This window comes from Astyanax mexicanus, unplaced genomic scaffold (genome assembly GCF_023375975.1).
Source record: "Astyanax mexicanus isolate ESR-SI-001 unplaced genomic scaffold, AstMex3_surface scaffold_39, whole genome shotgun sequence".
Lineage (NCBI taxonomy): Eukaryota > Metazoa > Chordata > Actinopteri > Characiformes > Acestrorhamphidae > Astyanax > Astyanax mexicanus.
In genome coordinates this window covers 718,679-738,687 of record NW_026040049.1, presented here as the reverse complement: position 1 = coordinate 738,687, position 20,009 = coordinate 718,679, and the positions used below count along the sequence as shown (strand labels likewise).

General features: G+C 40.7%; 3 protein-coding genes across 3 annotated transcripts; all 3 read left to right on the top strand.

Annotated features, from left to right (window-relative positions):
• The first annotated feature begins 630 nt into the window (after window positions 1-630).
• On the top strand, window positions 631-3,679 carry LOC111197018 (4-galactosyl-N-acetylglucosaminide 3-alpha-L-fucosyltransferase 9-like). The gene is made up of 2 exons (XM_049473543.1): window positions 631-1,149; window positions 1,376-3,679. Exon 2 carries the CDS (start codon window positions 1,384-1,386, stop codon window positions 2,473-2,475), a length of 1,092 nt encoding a protein of 363 aa, XP_049329500.1. The 5' UTR covers window positions 631-1,149; window positions 1,376-1,383; the 3' UTR covers window positions 2,476-3,679.
• A 361-nt stretch (window positions 3,680-4,040) lies between these two features.
• On the top strand, window positions 4,041-8,940 carry fabp10b (fatty acid binding protein 10b, liver basic). Its single transcript, XM_022686424.2, has 4 exons — window positions 4,041-4,214; window positions 5,182-5,354; window positions 5,636-5,725; window positions 8,700-8,940. Exons 1-4 carry the CDS (start codon window positions 4,142-4,144, stop codon window positions 8,748-8,750), a joined length of 387 nt encoding a protein of 128 aa, XP_022542145.2. The 5' UTR covers window positions 4,041-4,141; the 3' UTR covers window positions 8,751-8,940.
• A 509-nt stretch (window positions 8,941-9,449) lies between these two features.
• Window positions 9,450-16,305, top strand: LOC103044580 (serine/arginine-rich splicing factor 10). The gene is made up of 6 exons (XM_007241263.4): window positions 9,450-9,640; window positions 11,859-11,963; window positions 12,592-12,695; window positions 12,894-13,047; window positions 13,648-13,698; window positions 14,604-16,305. Exons 1-6 carry the CDS (start codon window positions 9,576-9,578, stop codon window positions 14,968-14,970), a joined length of 846 nt encoding a protein of 281 aa, XP_007241325.3. The 5' UTR covers window positions 9,450-9,575; the 3' UTR covers window positions 14,971-16,305.
• Window positions 16,306-20,009: the final 3,704 nt, after the last annotated feature.

Sequence of the window (20,009 nt, the reverse complement as noted above, 5' to 3'; positions counted from 1 at the left end):
CAGTTTAGTGACTGATCGCCTAAACTCTGTTTCGGACCCAATCAACCGGACTGAGACCCGCTAGAGGAGGTTGTCTCGGACCGGTTCCAAATAGGATTCAACCTTGATCCGACCAAACTATCAAATATACTCATTTTATTTGAGCTAAACTGCTGTTCAGGTGCAGCAATAACCTGAATTATTAGCCAGATTATTACCATAGCTATAAAAAAAACACTGTTTCTGCTGCTCCACACTAAACTGTTTACACACTGATCACTGAAAGTGCTGCGTTCTCTGCTCATGGTAGTGTGACTCATCTGAGCGTACCACGTACCATTAAAAAAACGAGTTTGAAACCAAACCAAACTGAGACAGTAACAGTCTAAGTAAACAAACTCATTAACTGATTTAGACCAGAGAAACCAACTACAGGTGTGAAAAAGCCCTTCTTGTAATTGGTCTGAAGGTCTGAACCGTCCAAAAAACAGTTTTACACTGCAAAGCAACCGGACCCTAGACCTTTCACATCTGCTGTTTTGGTTTGGACCGAAACTAAAAATCCTGAAGGTCCAGACCAAACAAAAATAGGTGTGAAAGCAGGTCATGTCCCAGGGGTACATCTGTAAACATCACAGCAGCAGGTGAGCATAGGAACCACAGCATCCCCACAAGACCCAATTACCATCATGTTCACGGCACAGTATCACCAGTCCTTCCAAGAACACTCTCTCTGTTCAGAGTGCTCTGAGACTCTCCCCATAAACACACTCTCTGCTCACACTGCAGAGTGTCAGAGAGATACGAGACACTCATCTGGATCTGATCTGGGTTCTGGTTCTGCTGGGGTTCAGGAGATGAAGGTGGATTTCAGAAAAATGGGAAATTTATGAGCAGTGTGAACTGGACGTTCCTAAAAGCTCCTGCTCACCTTCAGACTAAATGATGCCACTGGATTTCAGTTGCAAATAGTAGCCCAGTAGGTTAAAGTCAGGGTTGATAATAAAATGGCTAGTAAATGGAAGTAGTAGAACTATGAGGTGGGTTCCCCAGCTAAGGAACATCCAAGAGCTTTTTTGGACAGTCTGGACGAGTTTGACAATTACATTTTGCACTTGAAAGACCCTGAGAAGGTCAGGAGCTTTGGACAGCACTTCAGTCTGCTTAAAGGTAAGATCTTAGCAAATATCAACCACGTCACATTTAACTAGATTTTATTTTTATCCAATTATGATCCACCTGTGTCCAAATCATCAGTTGTGCTGGGTCTGTGTTACAGAGACAGTGTGTGAAACTTTATACACCATGTTTGGAGTTTTATTTGAAACAGTATTCCATGTTTTTGACATCTTCTGCTCCAGTTTCTTCATTATAATCTTCTTGTTTCTCGTTTTAGGATAAAGGATGATCCCCAAAACCACCCTGGGACCCTTTCAGAACCTTCTGGGGATCCTTCTTCTTCTGCTCTGTTTTGTAGGAATATTTATTGTGTACTACAATCCGACTGTGAGCTGGTTAACATGCACCAAGGTTGCAGCAGTGCCGGTTCATGAAGTTTGTACAGATGCATGCCTCAACGTCCTCCAGACTGAAGACTTCGAGAGGCTGAACCTCACCAGTGCCCTGAACTGCACTTCAGAGAGGAATCAATTATCACCAAAAGAGGCAGCAGTTGTGGAAGAGAACGCCTCCAGTCCCAACACCATCGTTTTGGTTTGGCCGTGGTCTTTTGGGTTCCGTTTCAATTCTGAGTCCTGTGGTCCAACGTACGGCATCACAGGTTGTCATTTAACAGATGACAGAAGCGCCTATGGCCGAGCCCATGCGGTCATGTTCCATCACAGGGACATTTACAGAGATGTGTCAAGCCTTCTGGTGATGGAACGACCTCCGCTGCAGAGATGGGTTTGGATGAACATGGAGTCTCCAGACTTTTCGGCAAGCGTTCCCAGTATGGATAACCTGTTTAATCTGACTTCCAGTTACCGCAGAGACTCAGACATCTGGGTTCCCTATGGACAATTGGTGGGAATTTCTGAAGAGGACGAGCCCTTCCAAATCCCAACTAAAGACAAGCTGGTCTGCTGGATTGTCAGCCACTGGGAGAACAGGCTCTGGAGAGTGAAATACTTTACTGAATTCAGCCAACACATCAAAGTGGAGGGGTACGGAAACCACTTCGGAAGGCATGTTGACGATAATAATTACTTTAGCGTGATCTCCAGCTGCAAGTTCTACCTGTCGTTTGAGAACTCTATTCATAAAGACTACATCACAGAGAAGGTCTTCAACCCACTAAAGTTCGGTACAGTTCCTGTGGTTCTCGGTCCTCCCAGGGAGAACTACGAGGAGTATCTACCAGCAGATTCCTTCATCCACATTCACGACTTCAAAACATCAAAAGAACTGGCAGAACATCTCAAACTTGTGGACCAGAACCAGGAGATGTATGAACGGTACTTCTCCTGGAGAAAGCACTTTGTTCCAAAGACTTAAATTTTTGGTTTGGAGCATGCCTGTCGTATCTGTGATCATATAAGGCGAAATAAGGTCTACAGTGTGTTTAAAAACCTTAATAAATGGTACTGGGGTAAGCTAGCATAGAGTAACCTGAGTATAAAATGGCACAGCTTAAAGGTTCTTTTTTCATTCCAAGCATTTGATGCGGTGTTGCTAACCAATACAACCGTTACTACAATAATCCTTGTTGTTTGTAGAGTTCTCTTCATCGGTTCCTTCTTAGAATAGTGTTATTAATAGGTTCCTTTTCTATTCCTGTCAGATTCTACAGTGCAGAAACGATTTCCACACTATACCAAGTGTTTGTTATTAGGTTGCAGAGATAATCAGTGATTTTTTGTTTTAGGTTTATTTTAAATTAGGGTCTTTTAAAACACTTATTTTTAAATATGAATAAACCAATTTAAGATTGATTAAAACTTTGACCTCCTATTATTTGTGATTGAAGAATAACATCTAGAACTAGAATTGTTTCTAGCTCAAGACTCGTTGATGCGTTGATGGCTAATTGATGGATTGTCCTCTTGCAGCGCTTTTCCACCAAACAAACTCTGGTTCTTTAACCAGTTCCGTTGAGGCTTACAAGAACCGTGGTGCTTTTCAGCGAACCAACCCACGTTTCCAACGGTTTTAGTGGAGCTGTCAAAACGTCCCATCATATGTCATCAGCAGTGACGGTGAACAATAGCGGTCACGGTTCACACAAAAGAACCTAGTACTCTTTGGTTCACGCTGTGAACAAATGTTCCTGGTTCCAGGACCTACTTTTGTTGGTGGAAACGTGACAAACGGTTCAAAATTAGGTTCGCAAAAACCAGAAAAGTGCTGGTTTTACATCGGTGGAAAAGCACTCTTTGAAGTTCTCTTTGGTTTGATTCTATACCTGATTGTGGCCCAAATACTCGACTTATATCCAAGCTGAATTCTGCTTGTGCAATCACCCTGGTTACTTAGTACAGCATGGTAGTCTGCCAGTGACACTTTTGCCAGTAACCTGGTTACCAAGCATAAAACACATTTGGCTCGAGTCTTTTTGGGCCAATTAGTGATGTTATCTGGGTAGATTGATGTCAACTGGACAAACTGTCTTAGTCAAGAGACACCCTACCCAGAAGTCCTCTTTAAAAGCCTTTTCATTGTGAAGCAGGGGAAGCACTTTACACCCAGAGTCTAATCAGACCACACCTGTGTACATTTACATATCTACCTGAGACAGAACTGTATTCCCTCGTTTGCAGTAATCCAGGATGCATTATTTAGTTATTTTAAGTTAATTCCCAGTTTTGCTGCAATAATCATTAAAGGTCAGGAATGTTTTCTGTTGTTATGCAGATGAACGTGTTGTCAGAAGCTTCTTTAGCAGAGTGTGTATCCCGCTGTGGGTGTTTACGTAATGGTTTGGGGGTCGTCACCCAGGTGTGCACCTGTAAACACAGCAGCGACAGGTGAACAGGGGAGCCGCACCGTCTCACAGGAACTAATTAGCTTCCTGTTAACGATACAGTTAGTAACGACACGTCCGACCCTTCCACAAACACACTCTTCCATCAGACTGCAGAGAGCAGAGTGATACGAGACACGGCTCGGGATCTGATTCGGGTTCTGCTGCTGCTGAGGTTCTGCTGCTGCTGAGGTTCTGAAGATGGAGGTGGATTTCAGTGGAAAGTGGGAGATCTATGAGCAGAGCGACCCGGGAGAATTCCTCAAAGCCATCGGTGAGTTCCTCCAACACCTCGTCTCCACCTCCTGCTCACCGTCAGACTGTAGCGACAGGTGTTTCTGATAAAGTGGCCAGTGGTTGGATGTAGAAGGTTGATGTTTCTTAAAGTGGCCAGCCAGACAGACAGACAGACAGACAGACAGACAGACAGACAGACAGACAGACAGATAGATAGATAGATAGATAGATAGATAGATAGATAGATAGATGTAGATAAATTGGCCAGTGGTTGGATGTAGAAGGTTGATGTTTCTTAAAGTGGCCAGACAGACAGACAGACAGACAGACAGACAGACAGACAGACAGACAGACAGACAGACAGACAGACAGATAGATAGATAGATAGATAGATAGATAGATAGATAGATGTAGATAAATTGGCCAGTGGTTGGATGTAGAAGGTTGATGTTTCTTAAAGTGGCCAGCCAGCCAGCCAGCCAGCCAGACAGACAGACAGACAGACAGACAGACAGACAGACAGACAGACAGACAGACAGACAGATAGATAGATAGATAGATAGATAGATAGATAGATAAGGTGGGTAGTGGTTGGATGTAGAACGTAGGTGTTTCTTATAAAGTGGCCAGTGATTGAATGTAGAAGGTACAGTAGGTGTTTCTGATAAAGTGTCCAGTGGTTGAATGTAGAAGGTACAGTAGGTGTTTCTGATAAAGTGGCCAGTGGATGGATGTAGACGGTAGGTGTTTCTGATAAAGTGGCCAGTGGTTGAATGTAGAAGGTATGTGTTTCTGATAAAGTGGCCAGTGATTGGATGTAGTAAGTATGTGTTTCTGATAAAGTGGCCAGTGGTTGAATGTAGAAGGTATGTGTTTCTGATAAAGTGGCCAGTGGATGGATGTAGACGGTAGGTGTTTCTGATAAAGTGGCCAGTGGATGGATGTAGACGGTAGGTGTTTCTGATAAAGTGGCCAGTGGTTGATGAAGGGGGCGTGTCTTCCAGCTGCTCCTGATCTGATGGTGAAGATGATGAAGGAAGTGAAACCCGTTACCGTTATAAAGCAGGACGGAGAAAAGTTTGAGGTTTCCGTTAAAACTCCGCTTCGCACCAACACCAACTCGTTCACCATCGGCCAGGAGGCGGAGTTTACCACCATGAACGGCATGAAGTTCAAGGTAACCAATGAAATCGGTCGGGCTAATCAGCTTTCTGGTGAGTGGGTGTGGCTTAACTGCAGTAGGTTGTGTGAGTGGGCGGGGCTTAACTGCAGTAGACCGTATGAGTGGGCGGGGCTTAACTGCAGTAGGCTGAATGTGTTAAAGGTATAATAGGTGTAAATAGCCGTGTTTTGTGATGTAATCACACTTTTTGAAATGAAAAGCGCAGTACTCAGATGATGTGAGTAATTTTAGTACTTTTAGGTGCTGAATTCTCCTGTTTTCTCTCTGATCTACAGGCGACGCCTCGGCTGGTTGATGGGAAGATGATTATAGAGACAGATAAACTCACCATCGTGAGGGAGATCCAGGGAGAGGACATGGTGGAGGTCAGTAATCATAAGCGCTGGGGAGGCACTGAATTATCACTTCTGAAATTATTCATCTGAAAAAAAAAAAAAAAACATTGAAAAGATGGAATAATCTAAATTCATAGAAGAAATAAATGTTCAGTGTTCAATAACTGTGTGTTCAATACAAATACATTAATTGTTAGTTTTATAAATGCTTTTTTTATTAAAAGCAAAATCAATGCATCCTGATTTAAGCAATAGTTCTCTCTATACTCATTATACACACTAAGCATATTCACTATACTCACAATACTCTGTATACTTATTATACTAACTAATCTCACTATATTCATCATACTCACTGTACTCACAATACTCTCCATACTTACTATACTCACTATATTTATTATACTCGCTATACTAATTATACACATAATACTCACTATACCAGTATACTCACTATATGAATACTCACTATACTCTATATATTCATTATACTTATAATACTCATAATACCCACTATACTCATTATACTAAGTATACTCGTTATACTCACTCTACTTGCTATACTAATTATACACACATTACTCACCATTTTTTTACATTACATTACATTACATTACATTTGGCAGACGCTTTTGTCCAAAGCGACTTACAATAGTCAAGTACAATGTAAAATAAGTTTAAAGGTAAAACATCTTTGGATAGGGATAAAAGGAGGTCAAAGGGGAATAATAGGATAGAGGAGTGAAGGAGGGGAAGAAGGAAATGAGGTTAGAAGTAGTTAGTGTGTTAGAGGTGTTAGGAGAGTAAGTGCTCTTTGAAGAGCTCTGTCTTCAGGAGTTTATTAAAGATAGTGAGAGATTCTCCTGATCTGGTAGTAGAAGGTAGTTAGTTAGAGGTGTTAGGAGAGTAAGTGCTCTTTGAAGAGCTCTGTCTTCAGGAGTTTATTAAAGATAGTGAGAGATTCTCCTGATCTGGTAGTAGAAGGTAGTTAGTTAGAGGTGTTAGGAGAGTAAGTGCTCTTTGAAGAGCTCAGTCTTCAGGAGTTTATTAAAGATAGTGAGAGATTCTCCTGATCTGGTAGTAGAAGGTAGTTAGTTAGAGGTGTTAGGAGAGTAAGTGCTCTTTGAAGAGCTCTGTCTTCAGGTGTTTATTAAAGATAGTGAGAGATTCTCCTGATCTGGTAGTAGAAGGTAGTTAGTTAGAGGTGTTAGGAGAGTAAGTGCTCTTTGAAGAGCTCTGTCTTCAGGAGTTTATTAAAGATAGTGAGAGATTCTCCTGATCTGGTAGTAGAAGGTAGTTAGTTAGAGGTGTTAGGAGAGTAAGTGCTCTTTGAAGAGCTCTGTCTTCAGGAGTTTATTAAAGATAGTGAGAGATTCTCCTGATCTGGTAGTGGAAGGTAGTTAGTTAGAGGTGTTAGGAGAGTAAGTGCTCTTTGAAGAGCTCTGTCTTCAGGAGTTTATTAAAGATAGTGAGAGATTCTCCTGATCTGGTAGTAGAAGGTAGTTAGTTAGAGGTGTTAGGAGAGTAAGTGCTCTTTGAAGAGCTCTGTCTTCAGGAGTTTATTAAAGATAGTGAGAGATTCTCCTGATCTGGTAGTAGAAGGTAGTTAGTTAGAGGTGTTAGGAGAGTAAGTGCTCTTTGAAGAGCTCTGTCTTCAGGAGTTTATTAAAGATAGTGAGAGATTCTCCTGATCTGGTAGTGGAAGGTAGTTTGTTCCACCATTGGGGAACTCTGTATGAGAACAGTCTGGATTGCTTTGTGTGAATGTTTGGTAAAGCGAGGCGACGTTCATTGGAGGAGCGCAGGGGGGGGGAGGTAGCGTAAGTCTTCAGGAGTGAGTGCAGGTAGGAAAGAGCTGTTCTGTCATCACCTTGTAGGTGATTGTAAGAGCTTTGAATTTGATGCGAGCATCAACTGGTAGCCAGTGGAGCTCAATGAGCAGCGGGGTGACATGTGCCCATTTTGGCTGGTTGAAGACCAGACGTGCTGCTGCATTCTGGATCATCTGGAGTGGTTTTACTACACAGGACGGGAGGCCAGTTAGCAGGGCATTGCAGTAGTCGAGGCGTGAGATGACGACTGCTTGTACCAGGAGTTGGGTGGCCTGTTGCGTCAAGAACGGTCTAATTTTTCGGATGTTATAGAGCGCAAAGCAGCAGGATCGAGCAACTGAGGCCACATGGTGCGTGAAGGAGAGTTGGTCATCAACCATAACACCCAGGTTCCTAGCAACCTTTGTGGGTGAGAGAGAGAGAGAGTCGATACTTATAGAGAGGTTGTGTTGAAAAGATGGTTTTGCTGGTATAACCAGAAGTTCAGTCTTTGAGAGATTTAATTGAAGGTGATGCTCCTTCATCCATGAGGATATGTCAGAGAGACACTGCGATATCCGTGCAGAGATTGAGTTATCTTCAGGTGAGAACGACAGGTATAGCTGGGTGTCATCAGCAAAGCAATGGTAGGAAAATCTGTGTGAGCGGACAACCTGACCAAGAGAGGTGGTGAATATGGAGAAGAGAAGGGGTCCCAGTACCGAACCCTGGGGAACCCCAGTGGATAAGGAGCGGGCTGAGGACAGCCGTCCTTGCCACGACACCTTGAACGAGCGCCCAGTGTGGTATGATCTGAACCATGACAGCACATTGTCTGCGATCCCCATGTTTGAGAGTATAGTTAGGAGGAAGTCGTGGTTGACCGTGTCGAAGGCGGCCGAGAGGTCCAGCAGAATGAGCACTGAGGACTGACCTGCAGCTCTGGCAGTTTTCAACGCTTCAGTCACAGACAACAGAGCCGTCTCGGTAGAGTGTCCTTTTTTGAACCCAGATTGGTTCTGGTCCAGAAGGTCATTCTGGGAGAGGAAGCCAGAGACCTGATTTAGAACTGCTTTTTCTTACTATACTCATACTCTATATACAAGCTCTGCTTACTCTATTACCATTCTCACTACACTCATTATACTCACTATACTCAGTATACTCTCTCTCTCTTCCTTTTTGATCTCCAGACTATGACGGCTGGCTCTGCGACCCTCATCAGGAAAAGCAGGAGAGCCTGAAATTCACCTTAAAAAAATAAATTAATGAAACTAAACCACGTTTACATTACAATATAAGAGTTTTACATGTTTGTGTTGAATTGTAGATCACTGTAGTTCAGCAGGTAAGCATAATAATTATACAGATTAAAATGTTTAATTTGTTTATGACTTCTAAACAAAAATAAAATAAAACACGCTGAAAGAAAAATTTGTTGTTTATTATTATTTACAATTATTCCCTGCAAAATACATATGGTGTAACATTTATATAATTGTTAACATCAGTATAAATAAGGTGTGATCTTTGTTGAAGAAACAAAATGTTGTGCATATTAATTACATTATTTCCATGATTAAATTTGTAAATAAAATGCAAAATTTAAAAGATTTTAAAAACAAAAATATATTATAACATGATGTATATTGTCTACATAATATTAATATTATAAACAGCTATATAATATTTAGATTATATAAAAAATGTTGTTTATTGTTTATATTAATATAGTGTACTGTAAAATAATTCATAAAATGATAGATATATGAATATAGTGATAGACTGTTATTTATTGCTGTATATATTTTATGAAAAGTAATTAAATAAAGAGAGTGTGATCTGTGTTTATGTTAGTTAGAGTTGTGGGATTATTCTTTTATATAAAAATAAAAGTCTTTTGATGGACTTTTACTGTGAAGTGTGGCTGCAGTTGAGCGCGCGGCCGCCGGGGGGCGGTGTGGGAGTGAGCGCGCGGGGCTGCTGGAGCTGCAGCGCGTGAGCAGCGCGGGATTAATAATCTGATCAGTATTGATTAGTATCGGCGGGCTGGGGGTTATTGATCAGGCATGGCGAAGTACATGAGAGCGCAGAACAGCTCGCTGTTCATCCGGAACATCTCCGACGACTCCAGGTACGGAACCGAACCCGAACCGGGCCCGGGGCTATCTTAGCTTAGCATAGCACAGCGCCGCTAGCAGCGCGCGGGCTCATAGACACAGATATAAATACTGATTACAGCGTTAATTACCGCTATAAACCCGTTATAACTGCGCTTATTAACACGCGCTGAGGTTAATTAACACTGAACAGCGCAGCGCAGCTTTATTACTCCACTATACTCCTCTGTACTCCACTATATTCCTTTATATTCTATACTAACCCTAACCTAGCATTGCTAAACACTAGCGGGGCGCGTTCCAAACAGCCCCATGCTCCCTACAGAGTGCACTACACTAACCGAGGGACCGAGTTCTAAACGACTTTTTTTTAAAGTAAAAGTTTCCTCTAAAAAAGTTTTAATTCTGTAAATGAAATTGCGAATTGCGATATACAATATTTAAAAGTATGTTGAAACAGATTAAAAACAATAAATCAACCTTTATTTCAACTCAGGAATACATTGGATGAACCCCATTTCCAGTATAAAAAGGATTGGAAACATTAAATAAGAAATTAAATATAGCTAAAAAATAATATTAAATAAAAGAAATACACTCTGTAAATTTAAATTACATTTGATATAGATTAATAAAATATATTAAAAAATGATAGTAAAAGTAAATTATAAAATAATGAGTGATAAGAAATAGTAAAACGAATAATAATAAGCTAAAATCATAATAATAAAAAAATGAACACGAATAAAAAGTAAGAACAAATAATAATAAGATAAAGTATTACTTTATTTAAAACAGTCACAGGCTTTCTGATGGTGATTAGGAACAAAAGGTTTAAAACTGTTCAGTAAATAATGAATAGATATTAAAAATAAAAGGGAAGAATTTATGCTAAAACTATATTGTTGCTGGGAAATACAGTTTTGCTGGCACTACAAAGCATTATAAGGAAATAATATATTTCTTTCAGTCACTAACAGCAGGTTTTACACTAAGCGAATAGATAAAGTCAGTGGATATGTAGTGCACTAGGTAGGGTGTAAGAAGCTATTTGACATTCATCCATAGTCTCTTATTATCCAGTGTTCAGGTATATTTAGATTGGAGCTGCAGCAACTCATCATTTACCTGAGAAACTCTAATATTTACATATAATAATAAAATACACTTTTTGTCAGAAATAAAAATAAAATATATTTTTTAAATGTATTAAATAGCTTAAAAGTATGTTTTTGTTGGTTATTGAACTAAATAAATTACAAAACAAAACAATTAAAAACATTTATTACAATGTAAATTACACTTAACATTGTATTACAGTGCCAATTATACATTTACTTCAGCAGTGCTATTCTACTCAAACAATGTACCTCAGTAGTGCTGTTCTAATCATACATTTACCTCAGCAGGGCAATTCTAATAATACATTTACTTCAATATTGCTATTCTAATGATACATTTACCTGAGCAGTTCTATTCTAATCACACCTTTACCTCGGCTGTGCTATGCTGATGATACTTGTACTTTAGCAGTGCTATTCTAATCAATTGTTTTTCAATATTGCTATTCTAAAGATACTTTTACCTCAGCAGTGCTATTCTACTCATACATTTACCTCAGCAGTGCTATTCTAATCATACATTAACCTTGGCAGTGCTTTTCTAATCACACATTTACCTCATCATTGCTATCCTAATCACACCGTTTCCTCAGGATTGCTATCCCTCTTATAAATATACATCAGTAAAGCTATTCTAATCACACATTTACCTCAGCAGTGCTATTCTACTCATACATTTACCCCAGCAGTGCTATTCTACTCATACATTTACCTCAGCAGTGCTAGTCTAGTCATACATTTACCTCAGCACTGCTATACTAATCATACATTTACCTTAACAATGCTATTCTAATCATACATTTATCTCAGCATAGCTATTTTAATCATACATTTACCTCAGTAATGCTATGCTAATTAAACATTTACCCCAGCAGTGCTATTTTTATCACGCATTTACCTCAGCTGTGCTATGCTAATGATACATGTACTTCGGCAGTGCTATTCTAATTATGCATTTACCTCAGAAGTGCTATTCTAATCATACATGTACTTCAGCAGTGCTATAATAATCATACACATAGTGGTTCTAAACTGGCCCCTTTTACAGGATATTATTAATGTTATTGGGTAGTATTTGTGTGTTTTAATTAAACGTTGTATCTGAATGTAGACCGGAGGACCTGCGGAGAGAGTTCGGTCGGTACGGTCCGATTACAGACGTCTACATTCCCCTGGACTTTCACTCCCGTCGCCCCCGGGGATTCGCCTACGTCCAATATCCTTTACTGCACTCTACTGCGTTATTAAAATCTACAGTAATATTTGTTGTTCAGTGTTTTCAGTTGTTTGTTTGTTATTTATGTTTATAGTAAGCGCAATGTGCCGTTAGCATGCTAAAGAAGCTGAAGCTTGTTAGCTCTTAGCCACGCGCCAAGTAATATACCAGTCTTGTCTATGTCGAGTCTTAGCGGTATAAAAATATTCCAGTATTTTCTATCTGATGTGAGTTTAACACCACAGTTTGTTTTAGCTGTAGAAGTCCAGTTTGTAGCATCGCTAGCTTTAGCTTTAGCATTATGAGACACATGACCTGGAATCTGGAGGAGATGAGCTTCTCTCCAGTATCAACAACACTGTATTGACTAAGGGGGTTACTGTATATATGTTTGTGTATATATAATGAGTGAAGACTGTGATGTAACAGTTTTGTAGTTTTGGAATCGGTGCATTTTTACAGTTTCGATTTAGATTTTCTTGTAAAGGTGGAGCACTATTAGATAAACTTTTAAAAAAAAACTCCTCAAATATTCAAAATATGTGTGTGCGCCATGACTGATGTGTACTGGGGCATTATGGGTAGTGTAGTGTTGTAGGTGGGTTCAGGTTCCTTAACAGCTGAGCAGGTTTGAGGATGTGCGGGATGCTGAGGACGCCATGCACAGCCTGGACAGGAAGTGGGTCTGCGGACGCCAGATCGAGATCCAGTTCGCACAGGGAGACCGAAAGAGTGAGTCTCTCACAGCCTCATACGCATATATTTTTTTAGATAATACATATAGTTTTATTCTGGTAAAAGATTTTTGTACACTTGTTTTTAAAAACAAACATATATTTTTTATTTATTTATCATAGCATTCCTAAGAACTAGTTTTGTTTATTGAGAGAAGCATTTCGTTCATCTTCACTGTGTGTGTTTTTATTTCAGCTCCAGGTCAGATGAAGGCTAAAGAGCGCCACTCTCCCTCCTCCCGGCATGAAGACGGCCGCCGCCGGCGCTCCCGCAGCCGCAGTTACGACCGGCGGGGCTCCCACAGTCCGTCCAGCAGGGGGCGCCACAGGAGGTCTCGCAGCCCCCGAGAGTAAGATCCATAACTGTACATTTCAGCAAAGACGAGCAGCTTGCTCACCAGCGCCCTCTAAACGGAGTATTTCAGCTTGAAAAGAATAGAAACGCTAAAATAAAAAGTCAAGGTCATAAACTTAATGTAAAGTTGAGGTCATATTTTCACGTCCAAAGATCCACAATGGTCATGGCTCATGGGTCAGCGCAGGAAGCACTTCAGGACTCTGGGTAAAATTTACACCGAGAAACCAGACAGTTTTACTACGATGACTATCAAATGACTATCCTAGCCCTGTACAGCTTGTATCCTTCAGCTGGAAAATAGGCCGTTATTTGAGAGGTAGTAAATTACTACAGAGAGTAAAACCTGATCCTGAAGGCTTTACTTATTTTAATTTATGAGAGTAGAAGAGTAATAAAGAATAAAAAAGAACTTAAACTTTCCGTTTATTGTTTCTCCTTGCCAACATTCTGAGTAACATTGCTCTGATTAATATTCAATGCTATTGATGTGAATCTACTAGCAGCAGTGAACTTTACAGTAGCTGTAGTTTCTCTAAACTTGAAGGATGTTTCTGTAATAAGGTAAATTAAAACTGTTTGTGTTTTGGTGCAGGTCGAGGGGACGGCGGTACAGCAGGCGCAGCAGGAGTAGAGATTATGAACGGTGGGTTGTTGGTTGAAATATTTACGTTTTTTATCAGAGACCATCCATAGCAGTTCTTGCTGCGTCAGTCCCTAATGTCCAGGGACTAGCCACCACTGTCCTGACTGGTGGGATGATACAATGCAGGGACAAGTACATATCACTTATATTACACTGGGAGGGACCCTACTATCCAGGGTCTAGCTAAAGCCAATCCTCCTGCAGGAACCCTACTATCCAGGGTCTAGCTATAGCTAATTTCTCCAGTGGGACCCTACTATCCAGGTACCAACTACAGCCAGTCCCAGCATTGCGTTCCTAATGTCCAGGGGATAGCAATAGCCATTTTCAGCAGTAAGTCTCTAATGTCCAGGGGCTAATGTCCAATTCCCAGCATCCTGATGTCCAGGGGCTAGCTACAACCAGTCTCATGCACAGGGCTGTACTATCCAGGGACTAGCTGCAAAAATACCTCTGGTATAAGCATACAATCCAGGGACTTGCTACAGCCAATCCCAGCAGTGGGTCCTAATGTCCAGGAGCTAAGTTACAGTCAATCCTGGCATAGGACCCTAGCAACAAAAATATCCCCAGTGGCTCCCTTCTTTCCAGGATCTGACAACCACAAATCCCGAAGGTGGGACCATACTATCCAGTGACTAGCTACTGGTAATCCTACTGGATGAACCCTATTAACCTGCGACTAGCTGCAACCAATAATAGTAGTGGGTCCCTAAAGTTCAGGATTTAGTTACAGCCCTACTACCCTACCAACCAGAGGCTATCTACAACTGATTCCAGATCACTTCTGTCCCTGGACCGACCATGGCCGGTGCCAATACGTTGTACCATACTTACGTTAACTCCTGTTACGCCGACAGACTTGTGTAGTTACCGACTCTGTGTTTGTGTTCTTGTCTCTACAGACGCCGATCGTCTCGGGATCGCCACCGATCTCGCCCAGACAGCCACAGTCGTTCGGCCTCCCCATCTGAGCCCCGCCCCAAGCGGACCGACCGCCGGGAGTCGGGCGAGAACCGCTCCCGTGCCCACGCCCACTCGGGCTCCAGGTCCCCGAGTCCACCGGAGCAGGCAGAATCTGCGGACACTCGACCGGACGCCCAGGACTCAGAAGCTCAGGAGACGCAGTCTCCATCAAACGCTCACCCTCACACAAACTCCAACGCCCACTCTCCACCCCACCCACGCTCGCGTTCACGCTCTCGCTCAGCCTCTCGCTCGCTGTCCCGCTCAAGATCGCGCTCCAGATCCTGGGCCCGGCGACAGTCCTGAGGAACTCTGCCAGGTCTGAAGTAGCTGATGCATCTCTTTAAAGCGATAGTTCTGTCAGAATCCCCCCAGTTTTCCCTCACTGTAATCCTTGCCTGAGGTAGTGGTGGATCTGCTGAGGGGTGCTGGTTCGGTTTTACACTGCTGGAGCGACGAGGCTAATATGTAGCTAATAACTCATTATAACCCTCCACCTCTTCAGTTTGCATGGTACAGCAATTGTGTATTATTCAGTGTCATAAAACCACAAAATAAATTCCGTTAGAGATCACTAAACACCTCCGTGCAGTGTGATGCAGGTTACATGGGGGTAACTGGGGGAATCTGAGAATTAGCGAACTATCGTTTTAAGCGTCAATGTGAACGTGGAGGTCGTGGGTTTCCTCCTGCTTTGTTGAAGCTCAGTAAGGCGGAGCTGGAGGTTAACTCTATTTCCGTTTGTTAGATATGGTTTTGTTTGAATATTGTTTAGGTTGTTTTTTGTTTTCTTACAAGGAATGGATAAGGAATACGTTTCATTGCTTCTGGAAGTTACCTCTCCAACTGAGTGGGAGGAGCTGGAGTGAAATAAAACGTAATAAAAAGTAAAACCCTAAAACGTACTTCACGCAGGGACGCAAACGCCTAAAGCTAAACAGTGAAGAATGTCACAATGAAATTTGTAAGGGGGAGCTGCATTCTGAGGTTTGCCAAAAGGGGGCGCTAAAGCAATGTTACTATTTTAGTTCTTCTCTCATGTACATAACCTTCTTATACAGTTTGTAAGCACTATGATTTATGTGTCCTCTATCGCCCCCTGGCTACTGAGTGTTTTAACCATCGCAATAATGTACGATTTTGTACACTGACGTACGGTTGCGTTCTCTTCCTCGCGTGAAGTTTGTTTTTTGGCGTAACTCTGAAAATCATGAATGTCGTCCTGATCTGAGCTGTAGGAGTAACACATTTTGGTGTTTGTTTACTTTCTATTTATGTAGAGCTGCAGTTCAAATGTGCATGGAGTAACGTTTTTACGATACGATGTAAAAAAAATCCTGAATTAAATTAGGAAACGAAAGCTGTTGCTGTGAACTTGTTCATGTGTGTTCCAACGGATTCCACGGACAACGGACAGAGCGATGGAGTCAGGAGGTTTCCGAAATGTGTGCGAAGGTCAGAGCGAGGATTTTGGGGCGAAATGTCTTATTTTTACATCGTAACCGTGTTGGGATGGTTCTGAGATTTCACTTTCTTACTGTAACTTTTCTAATTTTGTTGTCGAAGCTCAGATGATGTTTTATCTGTGAATAAGAGCTTTTTACATTGATGCCGAGAAATAAACGAAAGCGTTTTCAGATACACCAGAGTCGACTCTCATATCCGTGAAGATTCCAGATGCTAATAGTTTACTCACGTCTGATTCGTCATGAGAAGGTCAATCAAATAACAACGGTGAATTATGTTTTGATAAGATAAGATTAAATTCAACATTTAATTTAATCAGTTTTATCAGTTGAACAAATGTTTCTATTTTGGTCTGCTGGTTGAGAACCTCAGACTGTAGTATACAGCAGTATTAGCCAGCAGACTTTGTCTGAGGGAGGGATCTGTACCTACTTTCAAATTTCAAATATTGATATAGTTTTGTGCCTCTATGGCAGTTAAGCATGAAATAACGTTTGTGTTTTGCCCTTTAGCACAAGCTAACATGGGGCGTGGCCAGGAACAGCTTATTTGCATAAAAGGGACATGACTCATTCTGAAAGAGACTGAAGCTGGTAAGAATAGAGCGTGTGAGAGAACTTGATGAACTTGTTTTGTCCCTGAATCAGAACGTTATGTCTTTAATAATGCTGTTACTGATAACAGGCGCCTCTAATCACAACATTGATATACAGCCATAGATACACTGAGAGTGAACCAGCTGAACCACCTCTGGCAGCTTTATATTCCACCTTAAATACTGCTGCTGTTACACTATAACTATTGCACAATTTAAGGTGAAATGCTAAGTGTAAGTAAGGTGCTGAAAATCTAGTAAGTTATAGACGTCCCTATATTCCACCTTAAATGCTGCTGCTGTTATACGAGAACCGCTTCACTATTTAAGGTGGAATAAGAACTTATAAAAGTTGCTAAAGTTCATGTTGACCGTCCTCTGTTTTGTAATCCCAATTTGAATTCCGACAACTAGTGCAGCATTTAAGGTGGAATGGGAAATTAGTTTAAGGTGTTCAAGTTCATGTTCATTGTCCTCCCTTTATATTCCACCTTAAATACTGCTGCTGTTCTGTTAAAACTGTTGCAGTATTTAAGGTGGAATGAGAAGTTTTTGTAAGGGGTTCTTGTTTATCTTCTTTTTATGTTCCACCTTAAATACTGCTGTTGTTACACTACAACTGGTGCAACTCTTTTAAGGTGGAATGAGAAGTTTATTTGAAGTTGAAGTTTGTCCACCCACTTTTTATATTCCACCTTAAATTTTGCACCTGTACCGCTACAGCTTCAACACCATTTAAGGTAGAATATGAAGTTTGTTTAAGGTGCTGAAGTTCGTATTCATACACTTCTTTTTTTTTTATATTCCACCTTAAATACTGCTTCTGTTCTACAATAACTTCTGTACCATTTAAGGTGGAGCGGGCAGTTTCTATAAGGTGCTAAAGTTCGTAAGTTCATCTATTTCTTTTTATATTCCACCGTAACTACTTCTGCTGTTATACTATAACTTTTGCACCATTTAAGGTGGAATAGTAAGTGTACACGAGGTGCTAAAGTAATTGACGTGTCTTTATATTCCACCTTAAATGTACAACTGCTTCACAATTTTAAGCAAAATGTTTCTGCTTATATTCCACCTTAAATTCTGCTGCTACGCGACAACTAGTGTTGCATTTAAGGTGGAATAAGAAATGAATGTGAGAGGCAAAAAGGTTTTTTTATTGTGTTCTCTTTATATTCCACCTTATGGACTGCATCTCTTATACTTCAACTGGTGAAATATTTAAGGTGGAATAGGTCGTTTATATGAGGTGCTTAAGTTCTTGATCAACTTGTTCTCTTCATATTCCACCTTAAGCACTACTGCTGTAATACTATAACGTCTGCATCATTTAAGGTGGAATGAGAAGTTTATATTAGAAGCTGATGTTCTCTATTGTCTTTGTCTGTTTATATTTCACCTTGTGGTTACGCTACAACTGGTAAAATATTTAAGGTGGAACAGAAAGTTTATATGAGGTGCTAAATTATTTTTAATTCCACCTTAAATATAGCTACTGTTTTTCTATAACAGCTCCATTACCTTTCTTATCGTGGAATAGAGGTTTATATGAGATGCTCTAGTTTATGAAGTTCTAGTTTATGATCATCACCTCTTTATATTCCACCTTAAATACCTTTTTTTTCACAGCGCTAGATAGTTTTGGATAGATTGTTTCTTTAAACAATGAAATTATCATTTAAAAAGTGATTTTTATATTTACTCAGGTTATATTTGTCTGATATTAGTTTATTTAATAATCTGAAAAATGTTAGTATGATAAAAATGCAGAAATAAAGAGGTTATATATTTTTCCCGCCTCTGTATATAAGTGAGGTTATATGTGGAGGTTATATGTGTTGTATAACAGAGTGAGGGGGTTTGATCTCGTGCCGGGTTGATTGATCGCCGGCGGCTGGTGCTGTAGAGAGATGTGCCGTGTATTGATCGGACTGTAATCAGAGGGGGAGCTCATGTGTGAAATCGGACGTGACCGATTGATGAGGGTATTGATTGGTGAGTTTGGGGGGCGGGGTTTCTGCATGTGAGCACTGTGATTATTTATTATTATTATTATTATTATTATTTACTGCTGCTGAGCTCACACCACTTACAGACTAAAAACAGAATTATTTATTATCAGAAAAACTAATCAAAAACACACTTTGTCTTTAATTTAGTTACTTAAGTAATTATCACATCAAAGCAAACTGTAAATAATAATCAATAGCGTGTTTTATTAACAGCAGATTAATCTGTAATGCAGTTCTGCACACTGCACATGGGCTGGGTGTGTGGGCGGAGCTAAATTGTTGTAGGTAGAATGGGCGGGGCTAAACTGCCGCAGGTTCCAGGTAGTTCATAAAAAAATTACAGGTAACTGTATAGACTGTTGCTGTGATGTAGGGGTTGGCTGCTGAGGTGTTTCTGAGTGGTTTCTAAGGTATCATTATGATGCTAAAGTATAGAAGGTGGTTGCTTAGGTGTTTTCAGTTGGTGGTCAAGATGTCAACAAGCATTTGCTAAGCAGTTCATATACTTTAGCTGTTGGTTGCTACGGTGTGGTGTAGATGTCTGTTACTAAGATGTGGTGGTAGCTAAGGTATTGCTGTGGTGTAGATGTTGGCTACTACAATGTTATTTGCTAGTTAACAAGTTTTTGGTAAGATGGTTGCAAAGGTGTCACTAAGTGTTGCTGAAGTATAGGAGTTGGTTGCTAAGGGGCTGCTAGGTGGTTGCTAGGGTGTTGCTACAGTGTAGAAATTTGTTGCTTAGGTGTTGCCATGTAGTTGCCAAGGTGGGTTGATTGGAGGTCACTATGCTGTTAACAAGTAGTTGAAGGTCTTCCTATACTTTCGCTATTGGTTGCTATGGTGTTGGTTACTAAGATGTTATTAGGTGGTACCTAAGGTGTTGCTATGGTGTAGATGTTGGCTACTACAATGTTATTTGCTACTTAACAGGTTGTTGGTAAGGTAGTTGCAAATGTTATTTGGTAGTTGGTAAGGTGTTGGTAAGATGGTTGCTAAGGTGTCACTAAGTTTATGCTGAAGTATAGGAGTTGGTTTCTTAGGTGCTGCTAGGTGGTTGCTAGGGTGTTGCTACAGTGTAGAAATGACATGCTTAGGTGTGTTGATTGAAGGTCGCTATGCTGTTAACAAGAATTTAATGGTCTTCCTACACTTCAGCTGTTGGTTATTAAGATGTTAGTAGGGGGTAGCTAAGGTGTTGCTTAGTGGTTGGTATGGTGGTTTCAAAGGTGTCAGAGTTTCAAAGTAAATGTTGCTAAAGTATAGGAGTT